Source organism: Danio rerio, chromosome 17, assembly GCF_049306965.1.
Source record: "Danio rerio strain Tuebingen ecotype United States chromosome 17, GRCz12tu, whole genome shotgun sequence".
NCBI lineage: Eukaryota > Metazoa > Chordata > Actinopteri > Cypriniformes > Danionidae > Danio > Danio rerio.
The window spans coordinates 2,719,492-2,746,241 of record NC_133192.1 but is presented as its reverse complement, the minus strand read 5'-3'; the positions used below and the strand labels follow the sequence as shown (position 1 = coordinate 2,746,241).

Here is a 26,750-nt window from a genome sequence, read left to right as displayed (position 1 = left end):
GAAGCTCCAAACAGCGATGGATTTCTGATCACCTCAATCCGACTAAAGTCAGAACTGAACTAAACAGAAATGGAGACGTGGAGTATGTCACAAAACCAATCTCATCTCGAAGGCATCAAAATCTGAAGCATGGTTCAGCACCTTGCGCGTCAGTATGAGGACGTCAAAGGTGCCCATTGGCGCCACTATACAGACACAAAAGAAATTCCATTGCTTTCAATGGGTTGCCTCAGACTTCATATGGTGACGCTCAAAGCCTCGTATAATTTAATTCAATGTAGGAGATTTCGCCATATTTTCTGACAAAACCCACACGCAGTTCTCAGTAAAGGACCGCACACATGTACACAAACACACAGAGAAACGCGTTTTTTTTCTTTCTATTTGGCGTGCGTTAATAAATTCCACAACACTCTCAGCAGTCCTCACTCCTTATTTGCGTCTAATAGTTTGTCACGGGGGCATGAATGAAATGTTCATGAGTTAAAGTGAAACTGCCGAACTGCAGTTAAGTCAGGCATCTGCTGATTTGATTCAGAAGGGCACTGTTTTGTCAGACGGCTCACCGGTCAGGAATACATCTGCTCTAAAATATCAAGGTGAAAGTCATCATAGCTTGCGTGGAATAGACCCAGCTCCCAACCCAACTTTGAGAATTGATTAACAGCAATTTTTTTTAATCGCACGATAAGAGTCTTGCGTTAACGCAGATAACGGCCCACCACTAATATATATATATATTTATATACACACACAGTTGAAGTCAGAATTATTAGCCCCCTGTTTATGTTTTCCTTCAGGATCGGCAAACTCAGTATTTTAGTGTTAAATTAAGCGTCGACTGACCTTCCAGCTGCTTCTGGACTCTCCTCAGCTCTTTCAGGATCGACGCCACTTCCTACAGGACAAAAATCATAAATAAATATTAATTTAAATTTAGTTTAACTAAAAAATAAAAACTATTAAATGCATTTAAAATGACTAAACATTAAAAACGAGCCAAAACTTTATTTTGAGGGTCTTCTTGTTGCACAATTTCGATGTAGGTACAAAAGTAAAATAGAAATTACAATTAATTATGCAACTTTTAACGTTATTTTATATTTGACTTTATATTCTATATTTTAGTGTTTCTCAAAGCAACCTCATGAAGGAAATCTGTAAAACAATTAAATTCTGCATGTAAGAAAAATTGATATTTCAATAAGTAAAATATTAAAAACAATGTAAAAATGTGTTCTTAATTCTGTTCATTAATACTATTATATATTGTTATACTTAAATACTGAATACTAAAATAATTACTTATTTATTTAAATAAAAAATGTTGCTAAAACGTTTAATACCTCAATTATATAAATGACACTGGTATGGGCATTATGTGCATTCAGTTTAAAATGATAAAATATATTTTAAACAATATAATGATATTGAATTATTAAAAAAAAAGAGATGTGTTGACCTTGTTTGAGGTTTTCATAGATAGAGAATCATCCTCTGCACTGATCTTTGCCTCGATTTCACCCAAAACATCTCTCCGATTATGAAACAAAACCCTGAAGATTAAAAGCCACAACATGTTAACATGAAACCAGCACAATACATCTTAATCATGAGAGTATATAACATTACAGAACGCAAAACACAACAGAAATGAGGATTATCCAGTTGGGACCTTAAGGCTAATATTTTAATACTGATTTGTCTTTGTTAAAAACAAAAACTATAATACAACCGTAAAATGCACGCAAGAAATATATTTATAAAGAAAAAATCTTTCTTTAAAAATGTCTATAAATATAGTTCTTACATGCATTGTGTTTAATTGTGTTATAGTTTTTGATTGTCTTTTAATTTCAGTGTTTTATTCTTATATCAAAAAGAAAGCAGCAGCAGCAGAAGAAGAAGAAAGGGAGAAATAAAAAGCAGAATCTGACTTGATTTTGTGTGTGAGCTGTTCGGTGTTTTCCCTGATGGCGAGTGAAAGCTGAGACACAGGATTGAGGAGCACACTGTTCACAGCAGCCTGAAGAAACAACACACAGCTTTAAAAACAACAATACAGTGCATTAATACTTTTCTTAAAGCGCTGCATGAAACATCCAATAGGCTAATCGTAAGTTTGCAAACATTGGAGAAGCACGATTAAACAATAAAAAAATAAAGTCTTAATCTCTATTTGAGCTTATTTTTGAAGATACACTATTCTTGTTTTGTTTTTACCTCGTCTTGTCTCCTATTGGCTTGATTCTCATCTTCAGCGGTGTGTTCAGACTCTTCGACTGCTCCAGGAGACTCTTTCTGCACTTTCAGACTGGATTCAGGAATCTGATGCCGCAACTGAAAGAGCGCAGAAACACAACTGAGTAAAGCTGAATGTGGACAACTATAAAATGCCTTCATACAGTTGAAGACAGAATTATTCCTCCTTCTGATCATTTAAAAATTATTTTTTTTTTTTTCCAAATATTTCCCCAAGAGATGTTATATTACACTCACTGGCCACTTTATTAGGTACACCTTACTAGTACCGGGTTGGACCCCTTTCGCCTTCAGAACTGCCTTAATTCTTCATGGCAGAGATTCAACAAGCTACTGGAAATATTCCTCAGAGATTTTGCTCCATATTGACATGATAGCATCACGCAGTTGCTGCAGACTTGTCAGCTGCACATCCTTGATGCCGATCTCCCGTTCCACCACATCCCAAAGCTGCTCTATAGGATTGATGTCTGGTGACTGTGGAGGCCATTTGAGTACAGTAAACTCATTGTCATGTTCGAGAAACCAGAGATGATTGAGCTTTATGACATGGTGCATTATCCTGCTGGAAGTAGCCATCAGAAGATACTGCTGTAGCCCATCAGCCTCAAGGTTGGACGTGTTGTGTGTTCAGAGATGCTCTTCTGCAGAGCTCGGTTGTATCGAGTGCTTATTTGAGTTACTGTTGCCTTTCTATCAGCTGGAACCAGTCTGGCCATTCTCCTCTGACCTCTGGCATCAACAAGGCGTTTGCGCCCACAGAACTGCCGCTCACTGGATATCTCCGCTTTTTCAGACCATTCTCTGTAAACCCTAGAGATGGTTGTGCGTGAAAATCCCAGTAGATCAGCAGTTTCTGAAATACTCAGAGCAGCCCATCTGGCAGCAACAACCATGCCACGTTCAAAGGCTCTTAAATCCTCTTTCTTCCCCATTCTGATGCTCGCTTTGAACTGCAGCAGATCGTCTTGACCATGTCTACATGCGTAAATGCATTGAGTTGCTGCCATGTGATTGGCTGATTAGAAATCAAGCGTTAACAAGCAGTTGGACAGGTGTACCTAATAAAGTGGCCAGTGAGTGTATACTTTTCCTCTGGAGAAACTTTTATTTCTTTTTGTTTGGCTGGAGCGAAAGAAGTTACTTTATTACAAATAACTTCAGGTTTCTTTTTTTATGAATCCTGCTCTTTTGAACTATGGATCAGTTTTTGAAAATGATTTCCACAAAAATATGCAGCAACACAATTGTTTTTAACAGATTATAGTCAGAAATTTTTCTAATCTTTACATTTATTTTTGCATTTATTGTATAAAATTATTATTTATTTAAAAAACAAAACACTATTTAATATGATCTTTATTATACATATTATAATTATATGACAGCTTTACATCATAGAAATGTTACAATTTACTATTTATTCACATAGAAAACAACGATTTTAAATCATATTATTATTTAATTTTTTTTGTGTACAATAAAATCTTGTTTCAACGCAAAAACAGGCTCATTTTACTTCCCCATTGTCAGATCATTTGCTTGTTTTAAGGAAAAACTCACTTCATTTTGATGCATTATTTCTGAAAACAAGACACTATAATTTGCTTGTAAAAAAAAAGGCTTCTTAATTTAAGAATTTCTAGATATTTGGCCAAGAAACAAGACAAAAACATTTTTATCTGCATTAGTAATGAAATAAAGGCAGTTTTGCAGCACCTCCTCTTGTGTGGATATGGCGGGCTCCGTCTGCTCTTGTGATCCGCTCTGAGTCTCAGTGTCTCCTGCGACATCATGAATCTCTTGGGCCAAAATAGCCAAATCTTTAGCGAGATCCTGACTCAATCTGGAGAAAAGCATGCATGAAAAAAAAATTTAGTGCAATATTTTAACATCAGTAGTGAAGTGTGCACTGCGGTAGTTAGATTTGGTGCATTAACCTTGTTAACAGTATCAACCGCACTCACTGAATAATTGCTTTATTTATTTTTTTTTATATTCTTCAGAGATTTCACAGCTAAAATAGTCAAAAATCACATCAACATGCAACAGAAGGCTTTAAAGGAGATAGCGCTACACACAGGAGCAGTTTGAGGACAAACACCTGACTAATAAAGTCTCAAACACAACATCTGAACAGTGGATTTAGCTGTAAAAACCGTAGGAGCAGTGGAAAAATCACAGTCCTTAGAAAGATTAAAAAAAGAATGCATACCTGAGATCCCTTTGCATTATTTTCGAATAATTTAACAGCATGTTGTCAATTATTACTCACATAAAATCTATCACCATGTCTCAAATGGCACGCTATGCACAATGTATTTACTTACACACTCAACAGCGTATGTCTATATTCATATATATGAACGTAGTGTCGTCGCAAATGGAACACTAATGGTATTTTAATAAGCGGACAGTTTACCAAACTTCCAAATAATATCTGCCATGAGTATAATCGCATTCCCCATTAGGAGGCCGCATGATCACTCTCGTCCGAGAACTTTGCTTCACCATCCACAATAAATAAAGTAATCCAATGTCAGTGACCAACAGCTCCGCCCCTTAATCATTAGCACCGCCCCTTCATCGATAGCCCCACCCCTTCAGCTACGTGAGCAAAGCTGCTGCCATTGTGTGTGTATAAAGTGTCCATCATTACACAGTTTTTTTAATGATTAAATAAATGCATCATCCAGGTATTTAAAGTGCATTATTCTGTTTAATAAAGAGAATATTTGAGTGTGAACGCACTACTTGCACTATTCATACTACAAAATGGCATAGAATACTGCATACGTAGGCAATTTGGGACGCACCTAATGACTTTATTCCCTCTGTGTTTTTAACAATCCTCACCTGGCGATCTCGGCACTGTGAGACGTCCAGTTCTGGAAGGCGTCGCTCTCCTGTCCTTCCCCCTCAGAGTCTCTGGATCTGGGCATGGCTCTCACCGGACCTGCCGGCTGGCTCTGCTGCGCTCCTGAATGATGGGAGCGTTTGTGTTTAGGAGTGCTTTGGTTCGACTCGTACTCGTCCTCCGAGGTGGAGGCGTAGTCTGAACCCTTCTGACGCCTCCTGGAGCCTTCGCCCAGGAATGAGGAGCAATCGGCACACCACGACATCAGAAAACGCAGGACAGAAACCAAAATAAAACAAAGCAGGAAGAGAAAGAGACAGACAGGTAGATCATGAGAAGACACCCGGAAAAAATAAACCAAACTCCCATTCATTCACAGTGGGGTTCATTTAATGGCCTGAAAGGATTTATCCACCTTTTTCCACACACTTAAATACTGTGCTTTATATTCTGGGCTGCAATTGCAGTTTGGGAAGCTTCCATTCAAATCAATAAACAATAAATACAGCTGAAGTCTTAATAATTAGCCCCCCTGAATTATTAGCCCCCTGAATTATTAGCCCCCCCTGAATTATTAGCCCCCCCTGAATTATTAGCCCCCCTGAATTATTAGCCCCCCTGAATTATTAGCCCCCCTGAATTAATAGCCCCCCTGAATTATTAGCCCTCCTGAATTATTAGCCCCCCTGAATTATTAGCCCCCCTGAATTATTAGCCTTCCTGAATTATTAGCCCCCCTGAATTATTAGCCCCCCTGAATTATTAGCCCTCCTGAATTATTAGCCCTCCTGAATTATTAGCCCCCCTGAATTATTAGCCCCTCCTGAATTATTAGCCCTCCTGAATTATTAGCCCACCTGAATTATTAGCCCTCCTGAATTATTAGCCCTCCTGAATTATTAGCCCCCCTGAATTATTAGCCCCTCCTGAATTATTAGCCCTCCTGAATTATTAGCCCCCCTGAATTATTAGCCCCTCCTGAATTATTAGCCCACCTGAATTATTAGCCCCCCTGAATTATTAGCCCACCTGAACTATTAGTCCCCCTGAATTAATAGCCCACCTGAATTAATAGCCCTCCTGAATTATTAGTCCCCCTGAATTAATAGCCCACCTGAAATATTAGCCCTCCTGAATTAATAGCCCCCCTGAATTATTAGTCCCCCTGAATTAATAGCCCACCTGAACTATTAGTCCCCCTGAATTAATAGCCCCCCTGAATTATTAGTCCCCCTGAATTAATAGCCCACCTGAATTATTAGTCCCCCTGAATTAATAGCCCACCTGAATTAATAGCCCACCTGAATTATTAGCCCTCCTGAATTATTAGCCCTCCTGAATTATTAGTCCCCCTGAATTAAAAGCCCACCTGAATTAATAGCCCCCCTGAATTATTAGTCCCCCTGAATTAATAGCCCACCTGAATTATTAGCCCTCCTGAATTATTAGCCCTCCTGAATTATTAGTCCCCCTGAATTAAAAGCCCACCTGAATTAATAGCCCCCCTGAATTATTAGTCCCCCTGAATTAATAGCCCACCTGAATTATTAGTCCCCCTGAATTAATAGCCCCCCTGAATCATTAGTCCCCCTGAATTAATAGCCCACCTGAATTATTAGCCCTCCTGAATTAATAGCCCACCTGAATTATTAGTCCCCCTGAATCATTAGCCCTCCTGAATTATTAGCCCCCCTGAATTATTAGCCCTCCTGAATTATTAGCCCCCCTGAATTAATAGCCCACCTGAATTAATAGCCCTCCTGAATTATTAGTCCCCCTGAATTAATAGCCCACCTGAATTATTATTCCCCCTGAATTAATAGCCCTCCTGAATTATTAGCCCTCCTGAATTATTAGCTCTCCAGAATTATTAGCCCCCCTGAATTATTAGCCCTCCTGAATTAACAGCCCACCTGAATTAAAAGCCCCCCTGAATTATTAGCCCCCCTGAATTATTAGCCCCCCTGAATTATTAGCCCTCCTGAATTATTAGCCCCTCCTGAATTATTAGCCCTCCTGAATTATTAGCCCCCCTGAATTAATAGCCCTCCTGAATTATTAGTCCCCCTGAATTAGCCCTCCTGAATTATAAGCCCTCCTGAATTATTACCCCCCCTGAATTATTAGCCCTCCTGAATTTTAGCCCTCCTGAATTATTAGCCCTCCTGAATTATTAGCCCCCCTGAATTAATAGCCCTCCTGAATTATTAGTCCCCCTGAATTAGCCCTCCTGAATTATAAGCCCTCCTGAATTATTACCCCCCCTGAATTATTAGCCCTCCTGAATTTTAGCCCTCCTGAATTATTAGCCCTCCTGAATTAATAGCCCTCCTGAATTATTAGTCCCCCTGAATTAGCCCTCCTGAATTATTAGCCCTCCTGAATTATTAGCCCCCCTGAATTATTAGCCCTCCTGAATTTTAGCCCTCCTGAATTATTAGCCCTCCTGAATTATTAGCCCCCCTGAATTATTAGCCCCTCCTGAATTATTAGCCCTCCTGAATTATTAGCCCCCCTGAATTAATAGCCCACCTGAATTAATAGCCCTCCTGAATTATTAGCCCCCCTGAATTAATAGCCCTCCTGAATTATTAGCCCCCCTGAATTATTAGCCCCTCCTGAATTATTAGCCCTCCTGAATTATTAGCCCCCCTGAATTAATAGCCCACCTGAATTATTAGTCCCCCTGAATTAATAGCCCACCTGAATTAATAGCCCCCCTGAATTATTAGCCCTCCTGAATCATTAGCCCTCCTGAATTATTAGCCCCTCCTGAATTATTAGCCCTCCTGAATTATTAGCCCCCCTGAATTAATAGCCCACCTGAATTAATAGCCCTCCTGAATTATTAGCCCTCCTGAATTATTAGTCCCCCTTGAATTAATAGCCCTCCTGAATTATTAGTCCCCCTGAATTAATAGCCCACCTGAATTATTAGCCCTCCTGAATTATTAGCCCCCCTGAATTATTAGCCCCTCCTGAATTATTAGCCCTCCTGAATTATTAGCCCCCCTGAATTAATAGCCCACCTGAATTAATAGCCCTCCTGAATTATTAGCCCCCCTGAATTAATAGCCCTCCTGAATTATTAGCCCTCCTGAATTATTAGCCCCCCTGAATTAATAGCCCTCCTGAATTATTAGCCCTCCTGAATCATTAGCCCTCCTGAATTATTAGCCCCTCCTGAATTATTAGCCCTCCTGAATTATTAGCCCCCCTGAATTAATAGCCCACCTGAATTATTAGCCCTCCTGAATTATTAGCCCCCCTGAATTATTAGCTCTCCTGAATTATTAGCCCCCCTGAATTATTAGTCCCCCTGAATTAACAGCCCACCTGAATTATTAGCCCTCCTGAATTATTAGCCCCTCCTGAATTATTAGCCCTCCTGAATTATTAGCCCCCCTGAATTAATAGCCCACCTGAATTAATAGCCCTCCTGAATTATTAGCCCTCCTGAATTATTAGTCCCCCTTGAATTAATAGCCCCCCTGAATTATTAGTCCCCCTGAATTATTAGCCCACCTGAATTATTAGCCCTCCTGAATTATTAACCCCCCTGAATTATTAGCCCCTCCTGAATTATTAGCCCTCCTGAATTATTAGCCCCCCTGAATTAATAGCCCACCTGAATTAATAGCCCTCCTGAATTATTAACCCTCCTGAATTATTAACCCCCCTGAATTATTAGCCCCTCCTGAATTATTAACCCCCCTGAATTATTAGCCCTCCTGAATTATTAGCCCCCCTGAATTAATAGCCCACCTGAATTAATAGCCCTCCTGAATTATTAACCCTCCTGAATTATTAACCCCCCTGAATTATTAGCCCCTCCTGAATTATTAACCCCCCTGAATTATTAGCCCCTCCTGAATTATTAGCCCTCCTGAATTATTAGTCCCCCTGAATTAATAGCCCCCCTGAATTATTAGTCCCCCTGAATTAATAGCCCACCTGAATTATTAGCCCTCCTGAATTAATAGCCCACCTGAGTTATTAGTCCCCCTGAATTAATAGCCCACCTGAATTATTAGCCCTCCTGAATTATTAGCCCCCCTGAATTATTAGCCCCTCCTGAATTATTAGCCCTCCTGAATTATTAGCTCTCCTGAATTGTTAGCCCTCCTGAATTATTAGCCCCCCTGAATTATTAGCCCCCCTGAATTATTAGCTCTCCTGAATTATTAGCCCCCCTGAATTATTAGCCCTCCTGAATCATTAGCCCTCCTGAATTATTAGCCCCTCCTGAATTATTAGCCCCCCTGAATTAATAGCCCACCTGAATTATTAGCCCTCCTGAATTATTAGTCCCCCTTGAATTAATAGCCCCCCTGAATTATTAGTCCCCCTGAATTAATAGCCCACCTGAATTATTAGCCCTCCTGAATTATTAGCCCCCCTGAATTATTAGCCCTCCTAAATTATTAGCCCCTCCTGAATTATTAGCCCCTCCTGAATTATTAGCCCACCTGAATTAATAGCCCCCCTGAATTATTAGCCCTCCTGAATTATTAGCCCCCTGTACATTTATCGCCACAGCGGAATGAACCGCCAACTATTCCGGCATATGTTTTACACGGCGGATGCCATTCCAGCTGCAACCCAGTACTGGGAAACACCCATACACACACACACACACACACACACACACAAACACACACACACACTACGGCCAATTTGATTTATTCAAATTATAATATTGATTATGATAGATTTAATAGACTTCTTTACTCCAGCCAAACTAAAATATTTTCTCCTGAAGAATAATAGCACTTGCATTTTGTTCCTAACAAAAAAGCAAAACAAGATGCTTGGTATTTTAACATGACATTAGTGTCAAAAGCATATCTGTGCCAAAGCTCACAGTTTAGCTACTCCAGTTCATTTTCTCTTTGCGATCCCTATAGCAGTGTTTCTCAACCATGTTCCCGGAGGCCCACCAGCACTGCGTGTTTCGGAGGTCTAATTTGTCTGGCACACCAGTTACAGGTCTTTCAGTGTCTGCTAATGAGCTGGTGATCTGAATCAGGTGTGTTTGGTTAAGGAGACATGGAAAATGTGCTGCTTGTCCAACATGAACGTGGTTGAGAAACACTGACCTACAGTACAGTGATGTTCAACCCATCTGTAATAATACTGTGCAGAAAGACTCGTCATTCATAGTCTACTAATAGTAATTTGAGAACTTATTCTGCTGCCTTATAATATTTAATGTGTAATCTGTGAGGAGAATAATGACACCTCGTTTATTCACTGATTGTTTACAGTTTAATAGACGTTACTCCCATAATTCACACAAAGCATCATGTGGCGTAGAAAAAGGTGGATAAGATTGTTAATGTCATCTGGACACAACACCTTGACAAGTTTTAGTATGTGATGTTGTGATCTGCAATTTCAAATATTAGTACAATTGGATTAATGGGTTCTTGTTAGTTTAGGATGGTCATTGGCACAGATGTGTAGTACAAATAAACGCACACAAACTGAGCCAATGACCATAAGTCACACAGAGACAGAGCTGGATTTCCAATCAGAAACATGTACTTCAATCATTTTGGATGTAACATAAGAGCATCCATCATGGAAATGGATAAAAAATCTTATGTTTGCACAACATTTGACCAAAACTCACAATAGATAAACATGTTTCTAGCATGTCGATAGTATGATTCTAGCATGATAATCATCTCTATATACACTAGATATCACATAGGGACCCTGAGCATGCGTCAATAGCGCCGCCACATTGGTACAGTGCTCCCAGGACAAGTGTCATTCAACCGCACTAGTCAAGACAGTGTTATTACGTGAAGATGCTGGACTTTAGCGCTGTCTACGGGTGTAGTAACGAGCAAACAAAGGAAGCACAAAGGCAGAACATTTCATGGGTAAGGTTAAGTTTTTTACGTTTTTGTATGTTCTGAACTTTTGTGCTAATCAGATAACGTTATTAATAATAATTCAGTCACTTACTGCATTCACCATAAGGCAAAGCAGCAGCAACTCACACTAAACACTCGGCTTATGCTAGTTTTGTTGAATAAAATCAGCAAACAATGCAAAAGAAATATGACAACGAGATGCTGCGCTGCCAGAAACTTGTATTATTGCCGGCTAGTGAACGAGTCGTTCATAATAGAGATTCATTCACAAACGAATCGCTCCCTCCATCAGTTTGAAAAGTGAAAGCAGTAGAGGAGCTGTGTTTCAGGACACCCATTAGATCAAATCTAACAAGGAGGGTGGATAGTACATTTCCATACACACAAACACAAGCTTTTTGTCAGGAATGCCTGTGCGATCACTGATCCATCAATGTAGAAAAGTGATGTAAAATATAAATTTCGGAATTTATAAAAATAATTTAGCATACTGACCTCCGGGAAAACTCCCGATCATAGATATATGTATATACATGTGTAATTCTCTGGCTCTGGATGGCCACAGTCCTCCACTGCAGCTTGGTCCCGCATTCATTTCAAAGGAGCGCTACCCTGTACTAATATGGCGGCTCTATTGACACATTCCCTTCAAATAGACAACAAAAGGGTAGGCGACATCTAATGTATATTTCTATGCATGATAATCATGTTGCTAGAATCAAATCAATTAGAACCATATATGTGCACATCATTCCAATCACTATATTTAGAGTGCATGTAAACTCTGATCAGGCTGAGCAACTGTAATAAATTCATTACAAACAAAACCAAAACAACATTTGACCAAATCTCACAATGGATGAACATGGTACTAGCATATCGATAGTATGATTCTAGCATGATAAACATGTTACTAGCATTGCTAGCAAAATAAGCCGGTTACTGTCATATTTCCAGCACTAAATCCATGGCATATACATGGATATATATATATATTAGGGTTGTAACGGTATGAATTTTTCACGGTATGATAATCATCTAAAACAATACCACGGTTTGACGGTTTCGCGGTATACGGTATGTTACAAATGTTACAAAATAATAGAACAGTGAAGCAAATTTGACTTTTTCCATATAATATATTTTTAGTTACTATAAACAACACCACTTACAATGAACAAATAAAAATAAGAAAATAATAAATAATGTGTCAAAGTCCAAATAAAGTCCAAATAAACATGGTGCAAATCCTCAGTAAAAAAATAGATATAAATATTTACTATACTATAAATAGTTACATAACGAAACTAGATTCAATATGGAACATCCTTAGGTTCTATGTGCCAGCATGGATTTGGATGTGGTTGTATGCAATGCAGACAAACAGCTGCATCTTCATTTGTGTCTTTTGAAAACAGCAAGAGCAGCAGTTCGTCTTTGCTGTGTCACTGTTTTGTCATGTTTCTGTGCTGCTGTGCATGCAAAAGTACTTAGTATGAGAATTATTTCATGCAAAACTTTTTTTTTTGCGTTTTATTCCGTGTTGTTCAAAAAGCTTGGTCCACAAACAAAAGCGAAACCTAGGCTTATTGGTTGTGATATAGCGAGTTTGAACCAATCTGGGCATGGAGGAGGGACAATGCATCAATGTATCATGTCTGATTTGTCCGGAGACACAGTGACGAGCATTTCTTTGTCAAATCAGCGTTGTCAAATGTTGATGACGTAACCGCACTGATTCCGGAGCCTCTGAAAGTCCGCGAATGTTATGTGATACAGCACTGGAAAGCTGAGATTCTCTTCTTTATGCCAATCATTGAATTGTATGAATCGGATCAGCGGATCAAAAGTTATTAAACATTTAAGAGCAATACTTATTTTTAGACGCGGGCGGCTGTCTCTGTCTTTAAGGGTTAAAACCGTTGATATGCAATTGTTCATGGTATAATAATCGTGCACGTTCAAATCGTGGTAAACCGTCATACCGGTATATTGTTACAACCCTAATATATATATATATATATATATATATATATATATATATATATATATATATATATATATATATATTTAATTTCAAACAAAAGCAAAACGGAAGCTTGTCACTCTGATAAATGGATGCAAAGTTAAATAGTTTTAGGGCCCATGTACACCGGGAAACTTTTTGCTCGCGTTTTCCAGCGACGTTTAACGCCTTGTGACTAAATAAAGGGTGTCAATGTGATCGTGCACACCAATGTGCAAAACGGCAGGCGTAAAAGCGTCATTTTTAAAGAAACGCCTCATGCTCTTTTTTTGTTTTGACGTACTGCCCTAAAACCTTCTCCACCAATCGGATCGGCACTTTTGTTCACGTGCACGGAGCTGCTGAAGTTACAGTAAACAGCTCTTGGAGGCGCTCAAGTACAAAACTCTCAATACGAGCGCACATTGAAGAAGACGCCCAGAGGCGACATGAACGTGGAGCTGCTTATTGCTCTTGTGAACAATCATCATTTCTTCATCGCTAGAGCTGGAGCTGCTGCTTGAACCATCCATAACAAGCGTGTCAACTTTGTCTTCTTCTTCTGTGTTACAAGCGGGTGTCGGAAGCTTAAAGGTGTGTAGCACCATCTAAAGGCTGATTTATACTTCTGCGTCAAACGTCGGCGTATGCTACGGCGCTGACGCATAGCCCTTCGCCGTGGCCATCGCAGTCACTGACGTGCACCTTTTAAAAACTGTAACTACACGTCGCAACGACGCATAGCGTAAGCTCTGTGATTGGTCGGCTTGGTAGCGCTGACGAGTCTGGGCGAGACCGAGAGCTGCGCGAATGGCGCGAGCGATTGTTTACAAGTGTGGAGTCCCGTGAAGGAGCTCCGGATGGAAAGTTTTGTTTTGTGTTTACCTCATAGTTAAAGTTGTTGCACGTCCGCCGGTTCCTGCCTCAAAATGAGCGAGTTTGAGTCACTTGTACATCCCGGAAGTGTTCAGGAAAAGCAAAAAGCAGAGAAGAAACTCGACACAGAGGAACATTTACACCTCACTGCCAACTAGCGTTTCGGAAGTGTTAATGCAGACCGACAGAGACAGCAGCAGAAGTATAAATGCACAGCCGCGCGCGTTGCCTGCGCCGTGGGTTACGCCGGTCACTTGACGCAGAAGTATAAATCAGGCTTTAGGAGTGGTTTTGCATCCTCCTCTGCTCGACACCAGTGAAAATCGCTTGGGTTTGAATCCGGAAAAATGTCTTGAAAAACGCTGACGATAACAACGCAAACGAAAAGCGTCCCGGTGTGTACAAGCGTTTAGGTTTGCATTACATTTACCAAATCTCACAATAGCTGAACATGTTACTAGCATGTTGATAGTATAATTCTAGAATGACGAACATGTTACTAGCATAAATAACATCACTTGAACATTGTTACACTGATTATCATGTTGTTTGCATTTAATTAAAACCATGACATTTGTGCATAAAACAATCCAATCACTATATTTAGAGTGCATGCAAACTCTATGATCAGACTGATCAGTCTGAATATCTTCATGACGAACAAAACCGAAAGCATCATGGAAGATCATCACTCTGATAAATGGATGCAAACGTGAAATAGTCATCTTATGTTTGCACAACATTTGACCAAATCTCACAATAGCCGAACATGTTACTAGCGTGTTGATAACATTGACATATAAACATGCACATCAATCCGATCACTATATTTAGAGTGCATGTAAACCCAATGATCGGGCTGATCAATTGGAAGAATAATTCTAAATGAAACCAAAACCATTGTGAAAGCTCGTCACTCTGACACATGAAAGCAAATAAGAAATGGTCATCTTGCACACTGCTAGAATTATTATCAGGTTGTTAAAATCAAATCAATTAAAACCATGACACAAAGATGAACATCAATCTGATTACTATATTTAGATTTAGGCATGGGATAATAAAAGACAAGGTTTTAAAACCACTAAATATTTCTGTTACACCGTTCCTATAGTATATGTAATCATTTTTAATTACTATTTTATTTTATTTTTTTTGGGTGGGGCAACAGTATCTCCAGTAGAAAAGTACCCTCCACATCAATAAGCTACTGGTTAGGACACAATTCAGAAAACATCTGTTAAACAAATCGCTTATCAACCAACACTGAAGCACGCTGTAGAGCTGAACAGTGCAGCTGCTTTACTTTATACCCTCAGAAAAGATAGATATCCAAACATGCCTTTTCAAGTTGTAAAGAAATCCGTTTTTAAAACTACTGAAGACAGCAGAAGTCAATGATTTATTTTAACTATTTAGCCTGACATGTTTACTGTTACAATATGCTTAAAAAGTTTTTTTTTAAATAACATATATTGTGTGCAATAGGGACACAAAAAAACTATTTTAGAGCAGTAATCACAATACTGTGAAACCATGATATTTCTATCCAAGGTTATCATACCATCAGAATCTTATACCTGCCCATGCCTTTTTAGATTGCATGTAAACTCTATCCGCTTGTTAAGTGGTGACGTGTTTGTGACGTATGTAAAACTGTTTCCGGGTCCAAACGTGATCATAAACGAATGATTTCTCCACTCAAATGAATGGCGGTCATTTGAGTGGAGAAATCATTCGTTTATGATCACGTTTTATTCCTATCACACATTAAAGTTAATTTTATATAAAATCGTAATGTACACAACAATCTCTGGGCTTGCTGCATAACAAATACCAAAAATTTATCAATTTATAAAAAAAATTATTACTTTCTGGCCATTGGATATTAGGCACGGACATATATACTGCGATCGTGATTTTCGTAAGCATTACATCGCTTTGTAAACGTTTATTATTACCATTTCATGTGTCTCCCCATGTAGTTGAATAGAGCGCTTGGACCCGGAAGCCGCTTCGCGTGACGTCACACTTAACAAGCGGATGATCAGACTGATTAATTAGAATAATTAAATTCCAACTAAAACTAAAATGTCCATGCAAATGTAGGTCAATCATAAAACACTGAACGATACTTACTGGCGGTGCTGCTGGCGTATTTGGCACTGCTCGAGCGTCCGCGAGTGATCGGCTGCCTGCTGATGGCATTTGTAACCTTACGCAGAAGAGCCCTGGGATCCGGAACTGATGCTTTCCGCACGGAGCTGCTCGACTCTGTGCTGCGGTTCGAGAAGCTCGTCCGGCTCGCAGAAGAAGACTCTGTGTCACTCGGGGTGTTAAAAGATCCCGTCCTTTTCCTAGGCAGAGCCAAAATGTCCAATCGAGAAAGTTTCTTGCTTGTTTGAGCCACTCGATTGTTTGCAGAAGGATTGACGTCGGAATTCTGAGACGTTCGATCGGTTTCGGTACCTTCATTATCAGAGGCTTCACCCAAACGTCCACGTCGAAGCATTGACGCTCTTGTTGGTCTTGGAGCGGAAAGACTATTGGAGCGAGTTACGGTAGGTTTGGATTTGCTCGTACCTTCCTTCTGAAGAGGAATAGTGTACTTTTTATAAGGTAAAGAACTTGATTCCTGGTCTGAGACAGTGTCAGGAAACTGCCGTGTAGCAGGACTTTGCTGTTCATTTCCAAAGTCTTGAGAACTATGATTTCGACGGAGCTGAAAACGCTTGCCTGGATCTGACTTCTCCTTCATCCCAGACTGATCTTCTGAGGTTTTAGGTTCTCTGGTATACTGACCGGTACCTTTTAAGAATCCTTTGAGTACTATAGGCTTCTTGGGAACAGAAACGCAAGGGTTTTTGCCACTGACAGTACTAGAAGTGTCGGATTCTCCAGAGAAAGAGTCCTCCGGATGTGAGCGACCGTTGTTTACTTGTTGCTCCAGAATCTTGGCTTCCAGAGATGCAAGAACATCCTCAGTGTCTTTAAGGTATGAATGAGTATCTTGACTGTTTACACCCTTAAAAACATCTTTGCTCATGGGCTGACTCGATATCTGGGGCAATCTGGACAACTGGATGTCATCACTCGCTCTTTCTTTGGTGTAACTTTCTTGTCTAACAATAGACACTAAACTGTCTCCTCCAAAAGAGTCATTTTTGCTTGGCTGACCAATATTGGGTGGTGCACCATTGCTCTTGCTTGGTTTCCCATACTGTCGGGTTAACGTAGCAGTGGAGAACTTCTGAGGTGTATCCTGGTCTTTTGCCTCGTCTTGATTGGATGGTGTTTTTGAAGGCCGACTCCATGTCTTCTGGTTCACTTCGGGAGTCTTCCTGCACTGTTCAATGACAGATCCGTCATCAGACTTGCTAGCATCGCTAAGGCTGTCTGGATCCAGATCATCCTGCACATTGAGTTTCTGTGGATCCCACTTGTGCTTTTGAACTTGTGAACTCTTCTCCACAGTGGACAGGTACGGATCAGGTTGGATGTGTATCATGGGTGGAGGTGTCTCAATCTTCTCCTTTAAAGGAACCTGAGGCAGAACTCGTCGTGATCTGCTGTTTTGGCTATTTTCAGAGTAGTCAGCGCTCCGGTTAAGCATGTTTATCCTTTCACCAGCTTAAAGATATGATCAAGATGAACAATTAAAAGTCTCATCAAAAACAAAAGCAAAAAAAGCTAGTGAGCCAAGCAAAGTAGGGATGCACGATACATCGGTAGCTATGCAGTTAACAAGATTAGGTTGATATGTTTAAGCTGATAAATCATGTATTTACTGCAGACATACCGATATCAGCCCCTAAATGCTATATATATATATATATATATATATATATATATATATATATATATATATATATATATATATATGTAAGAACAATATTTATATGTATTAGTCTATGTATCAGCAATCAAATCTAAAGAGTTATCAGTATCAGTCAAAAATTCCATATCCCTAAAGCAAAGTCTCCATACCTTCGGAGGGAAGATCAACCTGTGTTGGGACATCAAATATTCCTGAAGCGGGACCAGAGTCTGAATAGGTATCAGCCAAACTGGCCCAGCGAGAAACCCATCGAGTGCCTCCAGGTGTTAATGACGTCATTGACTGTAACTGTAGAAAAGACCAAATCAACCACTATGGCAAAGCACTTTAAATGGCATCCCTGTACCTGAGAAATTTTCACTATCTAAAAAATAATGTCTTTTCTATTTACCTTGAAATAAAATAATCTGCCCTAAACTGTTTTGAACAAATACTATGATGATTTAAACATTGTGAAAATATTATTTGTACCATTTATTTTATTTTTAAGAATTCATTGTTTTATTCTTTTATTTCTTTTATTTTCTTCTTTTGTCCTAATTCTGTTAAATAGTTATGCATTTCATTGCTATATACACACTTTCAGATATTTAAATAATAATAATAATCTTTTCAGAATAAACTATGTGAATATTTAAAATCATACAATGCAAATATTTATTAAAACTCTTAATCTTATGCTTGGTTAAAAATAATGAGCAAACCAGAGTCGTATACAGCTATGCTAAAGATATTACAAATCTTGGAATTTCAAGGCATTAATATATTTTTATTTTTTATGCATATATGTATTTATTTGTTTGTTTGGTTATTTGCTAAATATTTCTTGCACTTTCTGAAATGGAAACAAATTATTAAATAAAAAAACTAAATTTCATTAACTGGTCCTTCACATTATTTACTGAATGTCTGAATGCATCAAAAAGTATATACTTGTACATGTGTAATGACAATAAAGTTGAATCTAATCTAATCTAAAAAGAAAATATTAAAACATATCAAATGAAAACACCCCAATAACAAAAAAGACCAGACAATTTAATAACTCAAATCACTCGTTCATAATCATCCAAAAGCAGGAAAGAGCCCAAAGACATGACAAGTTCCCCAAGAAAGATCCAAAGAAAATCCCACTCAGATTGAAGCAGACTACAGTGATCGATTGACAGATTTATCCACTAATGCCCTGATCCGCAGTGAAGATGCCAGCGTTCGGGATTGTTTTACCTGCGCAGGACTCTTGGCTGTGGCACTATGTTCTGATGGGAACTGACCCATTATCAGGCCTGAACTATTCTCATTGACAAGAAGGCTATCATGAGCCTCAGAGTCACCAACTACAGCCTTATCTGCTGCTGATGCTGCTGTGGTTTGGCTGTTTTCTCCAACACCAAACACCTGTTAATGATAAATAATGCATGAATATAAAGGATTTTAGATGCGTGTTCAGCTGACTGGAACTCCTCCGGCACTTGATTGGATAAAGAGTTTCTTCCACTGTATTTGTTTTTCCTACTATGGATGTCATTGTTCACAGGTTTTGTTTAACAGAAGAAAGAAAATCTTAAAGGGTCACGAAACACCAGAACACATGTTTTGAGCTGTTGACAGTCGTATATGTGTCCCACACTGCTAAAAACACTATTAGGACACATATATCTCACTAAAAAGTAAACATTGGTTGTTTTTGCGTTATTTCGAGCAAATTCGTACTTCCGGTTTGAAACGAATTTTTGAAGCTGCGTCACGGCCATGAGATCTTAGCGTGTATTTCAGCGTGTAGACTGGACGTCTGTACCAAGGCGTCCCGTATTACGTCTCTGAGTGTGTTGCATTCATTCATGAGTATGGCTTGGTTCAAACCAATCAGCACGCTCTCCATTATGTATGCGCTGCAACTTCATTAATATGCATGATAGCTTTCTTAGACTGTACCTGAAACAGTGTTCAGACGGCAGAGAGACAACGCACTTTGTGTTGCCAAAAGTTGTGGGAAAACAATAAGAATTGTTCTGAGATACGGGTCGCCAGTGTTGCTTGCATTTTTGTAATGTCAAGATTGTGTTTCATTTTCTCTCTATGAGAGCGCTGCTAGACTCACGTGTGGATCAGTGATCACGACGCGCGGCAGAAATGTGTTTGTTTGGAACATTATTTTACTCGAGAGCATTTCTCATCAATGGTGAGATCCGGATTTGCTGCTCGTCTCCTTTAAAAAAAGATGCAGCTCCAGTATGTGTTGATAGTCCTGTCTCTACAGATTTGGTAAGTGTGTGCTATCAGCGCCCTTTCGTTGTTCATTCACACGGCAAAGTTATAGTTGGTATGGTCAGCAGTATTCTTTCAGTGTTTAAAGACAGACCTTGGTCAAAATGATTTCTAAGTTACTTAGTTTACAGTATGTTAATGTCATTATAATATTGAGAGATCCACAGTAAATGCTGCTCTCTGAGTGTAAACACGTGAACACTGTAAGCAAACTTTTGCTGACTGTCGTGTTGAATTTTCACCGCATTTTTGTGACAGGATAGTCCACATACACACGGCTTTCTGACCTACCGAGTGCATCTAAGTTACAGAGAAATGCAGAGGCTATTTTCTCTTATACGACGTGCGGTATCAAACATTCCACCATCATTAAACACATATTAGCCCCTTTCACACAGTGATACCGGTAAAGTCGTTCCGGAAATTTTCGCTGTTGAAAAAAGCGCTGTTCACACAGGCGAGGACGTTACGGAAATTTTCCGGAAAAGAGCATTCACACATCCATTCCAAAATACCGGTAAATTCTGACATCATTCACCACAAATGAGCTTTAAACGGCTGCGCTTGTGTTTGTAAACATTTGACTACATTACAAACTCTGTGGATGATCAATATTGTGAACAACTTTCGCAGGATCACTTTCGCATGTCGAGATGTTCATAATATGTGTGTGTGCTGGCGCTCACAGTCTGTTTCACAGGCACACGCAAAGCTTGAAGGTAAACAAACAACGGCTTATTATAAGCATCTCATCGATGATTATTTACACAGTTGGCATTAAGAAGAACATATAAACGTGATCTGACTAACTTCTAGCAGCTGAATGTGTCTGGAAAAATATTCAAAGGCTTTTATTCTCACAAACCGCGCGGACGTAAATGCGTCTGACTGTTGTGATTGGCTAAAGCAGACGTCTCACGTCAGCACGTTCTAGACGTGCACGCGCTTATTACGGCAATCTTCCTTCTGCGTTCACACAGCGCAGCATTCCGGCAAATTACCGGTAATGTTACAACTTCTCTTCCCGGAAAATAGCCAGAACGAATTTAGCGGTATTTTCAAAAAGGACCTGTTCACACACAACCTTTCCGGAAAATTGCCGGCAATTTTCCGGAAAGGTCTGTATGTGTGAAAGGGGCTACTGTCTCCCCTGCGTGTGTGTTTGTTTGTACTCGGTCAGACGTGCGTGCCCAAATGGTAACTCCCATTTTTATTCAAACCCTGCCCATCTTTCCTCCCCCGACACTCCCACCCAAACAAAGCTAGACACGCCCACTTTCCTGACTTTTTCCAAACTAGAGGTGTGAAAACATCCTGCTGAAACGGGGGGTTTCATGGCTCTTTAATGGTATATAACCTCTTGAGGGCGAGTAACCTCGAGTTAAATGCTCTGGTGTGCCTGTATCTATGGGTACACTCAATAAACAGCACTAAGTTCGGAAAAACGGATGACCTTCACGGCCAATCACAATCAGTGCTGTTTAAGAACGTGCCCAACAGTGCTCAAATGTCAACAGGTGATGTAGGTGTTTAAAATTACTGTAAATTTGGAAAAATGGAGAACAAAAAACATGATGACTTATATCACAACATGAGATTTCCATCATATCACCCATCCCTATGTTCAGTCATCAGTGTGTAGTGTATATACTGTACCTGATCAATCAAGCTCCGCGCCTCCGCAACGTCTCTATCCGGCCCTTCAGCTTCAATAGTGTATGTTCCTGCATCACTCAGACTGTCCTCCTCCTCCTGCCCTTTGGGAGGTTTGCCCTCAGTATTATCACCATCCTCCACTCGCTCAGATCTGATCATGTGATTCTGCGATTGAGAAAGACTCTCCTGCACCACATTATTTGTCGTTAATGCCGAAGACGTTTTCACCCAAGTTGTATTGGAGTCCCATGAAGACGCAGCACTGTGTTTTGACACCCGAAGCAACTCCGCTGCGAAATCCTGCGAGATTTTGGACCTGCGGCCGATGCTGCCGAACGGTTTTGTCACAGAGCGAGAGCTGAATTCAGAAGTGCTCATTCGGATTTCGCTCGTCTCGCGACGCAGAGATTCAGCTCTCTGTGGACTATCTGAATCTTTGAGGGGAATCGTGAACTGTTGTGTTGCTGGATTGTGTCCGGATGACAAAGTTGTGCCTTTTCGTTTGTCCAACTTGTTTTTCAGCGCAGACTGGAAGTCTGGAGAGGAGATGTTGTTGGTGAAAGACTGCGAGCGCTTTTTGCGTTGAGCATCATCAAAGAATTCAATCACGTAAGCCTGTTTGGGGTCCGTTCTGCATTGGTTCTTTGAATCTGCCGTTTGATTGGATGGATAATCTACAGGCTCTTGTTGTGGTGGGGTTTTTTGTGCAGCTGAGTGTGAGACTGACAGAATTTCCTCCTGTTCTTCCACATCTGGATCTTCATTATGGTGTGCATCTAGAAATAATACAAGCAATCGATAAACATTTAGAAAAGTGATATGATGTGACTTGGGGAATTTTAGATATAATATTCAAGCTTTAGATAAGTAATCTATGTAGTTCCTCCTTTTGCAGCCAATACAGCATCAATTGGTCTTAGGAATGACACACAGGGTTTCTGCAGGTTTCACCAAGTTAACTTTAAGACTTCAAGACGTTTTTAAGACAATTATGAGTGAAATTTAAGACTTATATGGGGCTATATGCTAAAAGATTTTCACTTGAACTGTCAAAATTTATTATAATTTAACACATTTAATAATACAATAATGACAATTTAATAATAAAACAAATAAGTCAGGTCAGTATCCCTAAGCAGTAAATAAATGGAGAACTTGCAAACAAATTACTATTAACAAGTTACTGTAAGGAAAGTAATTAAATGCCATTTCAAGTAATAAGCATTAATGAGATTGGGATTGTTGGTGATTGTATGAGTGTTACTGGCCAGATTGGTTAGCTATACATGAACAAAGGAAAATTAAGACCAGTTAAAAAAAGGTTTAAGACCTACAACACAACGTTTTAGTAGATTTAAGACTTTTTAAAACCTAAAATTTAGCTTTTGAGACTTAAAGGTTCAGGACACCCTGGAGAACTTTTTTTTATATTAACAGATTTGTGTGTGTTGAGCATCAGTTTAGACAATGTTAGCACCTGTCACCTCTAATTGTGGGGAAAACTGGATAATTTTGAGCTTTTGTCAGCTCATTTCAGCTTCCGGGTTTAAAATGATTTTTGGGGCGGGATCAAAATCGGCGACGTAGCGCAGAACTGCAAGTGCAATGATGACGCGTCGGTTTCTCATTATTATTCATAGCGGAGTTTTCTTATCCTATGAGAAGAGCCGGCTGCTTAATTATTCATGAGACCTGCCAGACCTGCCAGAGTCAAGCCCGAGCTGTGTCACGGACCCACGGGCACACAGTATTTAGCCGTTCATGAAGGCTCAAATGTGTTTGTTTCCATGATCCACGGGGTTTGTTGCATGTTTTCCCCCGCGATCTTGTCAGGGCTGATCATACAGCAAAGCTGAGTGTGTGCTGCTAGCATTTTTGTCGGGAGAGCAGCACGAGAATCAGAGAATGGCGGACGCTGTCTTTCATCAGGAGTTCGTTCACATTCAGACACATCACTGTGCTGCTGTGTTTGCCTAAATCCTCTAGATTACCAGCAGGGCTAATGGTTAAAATAGACAGGTCAGGAGACCTGCTGCACTGAGTCTGCTGGATACGGGGATTGAGGGAGAAGTCCCCATTTATACGGTTTACATGAACACACTTATCTTTATAATGATATAAATTGTGGTTATGTGTGTATGAAATTACCAATAACAAATGTAGCAGGGCATTAAATCACTGTTTATTTCTTTGCATTTTAACTTTGTAAACTATAAACTCATGCATCTCCTCACGGTTTGTCTCATTTTGTGAGCTACCTTCGTTCGCTCACGTTCTCCCCTGCTGGCCACGCCCACTCCTGCCCGATGCTCGCGGAGCTCCACGCCCATTAATCATGCATCTTTTGAAAAAATTCTGAAGTAGACTTTAACCGAAAGTGGGGGGTGTCATGGCCCTTTAAGACATTTTAAGACTTAAGACAATGCTGATACCCTGGACAGCTACAAGTCCAGAACAACTGTTTTAGTTCTTCTTTAGAATAGTGTTCTGGGGCCTCATGTACGAAGACTTGCGTGGAAATCATACTAAAACATTGCGTACGCACAAAGCTGTAAATGTGCGTACGCAGAAAAAAATTCAGATGTATGAAACACTGCGTACGCCGAATCCCACCCATATTCTTTTGTACATCCGAATGAACGTGAATCTGAGCGAAACATGCACGAGCGCAAAACCCCTCCCTGCCTCCTCCCCTGTATGAATATGCTAATGACTCTACTTTGGCAAAACCAAACGAAAAAGCAACGGCAAAAGCAAACAAGAAGAGAAACTTTGAACAGAATGTGAATTGGAGGTGCTGCTTTCGGAGGTAGACCGGAGAAAAACTGTGTTATTTGCATGTTTGTCCTCCGGAATTAACAACAAAAGAAAAAAATAGAGTGTGAGAGTTTAGCTGATGCGATTAACACAGTTAAGTCTGAACATCGCACTGTGTGGATTAAAAAAAAGAAATAGTGGGATTTATAGGTGTAAATGTTGTAGTACCCTGAATAGTCTCAGAGGCGCAGCTCGTAAAACGCATGTCAACATGTTTTGACACGTTCGAGCATGAACTCGGTTCGAATCCAGAGTCTGATGAACTCATTCTTCCCCCATAAAAACTGAACGCTTCCCTAGCGAGCAAACAGTTAAACAGAACATCTGCAGCACGAGGATAAAGAACGAGCCTCCTCCATTCAGCCTCTTTATTTTACTCCTTTACTTTGGTGGAGTGAGGAAACGGTGGTCACTCACTCCACTGAAGACATCCATTAGCCCGCATATTTAATTTTGTTTGTTAAGCGCAAAGATTTGTTTCAAAATTATTTCTAAATTCAGTTCTAATTTCCAGCAAACAAATAAATGGAGAATAATAACGAATTATATCCAAACACACGTGTTCATCCTGTGTGTATTTAGCAGTGTGTAAGTGTTTGGACCTGTATAGGTGCATAACTAACGTACTCTGTGCTTGACTTCAGAGCAGCTTTTAGCTGGTCAATGGTGCGGTTTATTTCAGTTCCTCAAAATAGCAACGCGTCAACAATGCGCCTTAAAACACCTCCTTTATAGACCAGCACAGCCATGAGTCCACAAAATGGCGGAAATAGATTTGCTATTTAAACAACGCGATGCAAAACATGAAACTTAGATTTGCACTGGTCCGAAAATAGCAACAAATCGTGGCCAAACACATCTCGCGCCTTATTGGGGCGGGTGTATGATAGAGCCCTAAATATCACCAGAAAATAACTGCACACCTAAAAATGTCCATAAGCCAATCAGAGTCAAGCATTGAGCCATTGTATAATAATAACTAAATCTAAAATGTATATTCATGAACACAAAGCACACAGTCATGAATTCTCCGTGTCGTGTTTTACCTCTGAAGGTCTTGTTGAGCAGCTGATCTGATCTGGGCTCCTCAAGACTCCTCAAAGACGTGTCGCTCTGCACCAACCAATCAGCCACTTTATTCTCCACAGACATCACCTCCGTCAGGCGGCTTATAGACTCCTTGCTGGGGTTTCTGCGCTGGCGGATGGACATTTTAGAGATGTGGTCCTTAATCTTCATCTTTCCAGGCGTTTGCTCGTCAAACTCAATGGTGAAGGAGGCGTGACCCTGCACCACCGGAGAGACGGACGGAGGCTTGTGGTCGGGGTCTTTTGTGGGAATCTCCTGCATCTCCAATAGACATAATACAATATTCAATAATTCAATATATCATGATAATGTGCATGCACAACGTTGATAATACCATAAGTAATTATTTATTCTTAACGTTTTTACAGTGCAGTGGTGTTCATAACAGCACCAAATGCTCTTAAGAGACTTAATCGATAGTTAGTAGTTCCGATTAGTAGTCAATTAATAGTTGAAACATTGACGTTTTCATATGTTAATCTGGCATACTACATGCTGAAATACTGAGTGAAAACTCTGTGCACAGTTCAAGTTTACTACCCTTTTGTTATGTCCGAGATGAAAACATCCACTAAATTAAACTTCTGTAAAAAAAGCATCAGACTAATATTTTTTTCCACATTTTTTTGCATAAATCCGTTAATCAACCTCAGTCCTGATCAAAACTATTAAATTGCTTAGAAAATTACATGATGTCACTGATTTGGTGAAAAAAAACACATAAATGACAATTTCAATATAAAACGCAATTGTGGACTGGATTTTTTCCCCCATTTTAATCACAGTTTTGGACATGTGAAAGATTAGTAACAACATTGGCTTTGATGCATTATTAGATTTACATTTTTTCTCCCTAATTTACTGTTGGTGGCTGTTTTTGCCTCACGGACTTCCATTATAACCACATTTGATGGTGTTGTTTTGTGGTGTATTGTATGGAGCTAATAATATGCTCAAACAATCAGAATTTGATTTGTGTTATTTTGAATTATTGACAATTGTAATTTAATAAATAAGAGTTTTTAAAGACCTTTTTCTTAGGAAGCAAAATTACCCATTATGCTTTGCGTGTATGCGCAAGGAGAATGCCAAGAACTTCCGGTCGGCAGCTGATGCGTGCAAACTGTCACATTTGGACAGCTTTGAAACGATAGTTTTAATCTATTTTTTCTGCTTTTATCATCTTTGAACTAATAC

At 39.7% G+C, this 26,750-nt stretch overlaps 1 protein-coding gene across 10 annotated transcripts in view; it reads right to left on the bottom strand.

Moving 5' to 3' along the window:
• Positions 1-26,750, bottom strand: part of cep170ba (centrosomal protein 170Ba) — a 66,775-nt gene that overhangs the window by 3,092 nt on the left and 36,933 nt on the right. For 2 of the 10 annotated variants that reach the window (XM_073927992.1, XM_017351731.4), the window contains exons 9-19: positions 25,511-25,814; positions 21,648-22,423; positions 18,951-19,121; positions 17,873-18,011; positions 16,025-17,515; positions 5,119-5,344; positions 3,982-4,108; positions 2,224-2,340; positions 1,938-2,026; positions 1,463-1,556; positions 847-898 (exon numbers count right to left, since the gene is read on the bottom strand). In XM_073927992.1, coding sequence (XP_073784093.1) covers positions 847-898; positions 1,463-1,556; positions 1,938-2,026; positions 2,224-2,340; positions 3,982-4,108; positions 5,119-5,344; positions 16,025-17,515; positions 17,873-18,011; positions 18,951-19,121; positions 21,648-22,423; positions 25,511-25,814 — 3,586 coding nt within the window. The remainder of the gene's footprint in view (positions 1-846; positions 899-1,462; positions 1,557-1,937; positions 2,027-2,223; positions 2,341-3,981; positions 4,109-5,118; positions 5,345-16,024; positions 17,516-17,872; positions 18,012-18,950; positions 19,122-21,647; positions 22,424-25,510; positions 25,815-26,750) is intronic. The other 8 variants (XM_073927993.1, XM_021467255.3, XM_073927994.1 and 5 more) reach the window with 6 other exon arrangements.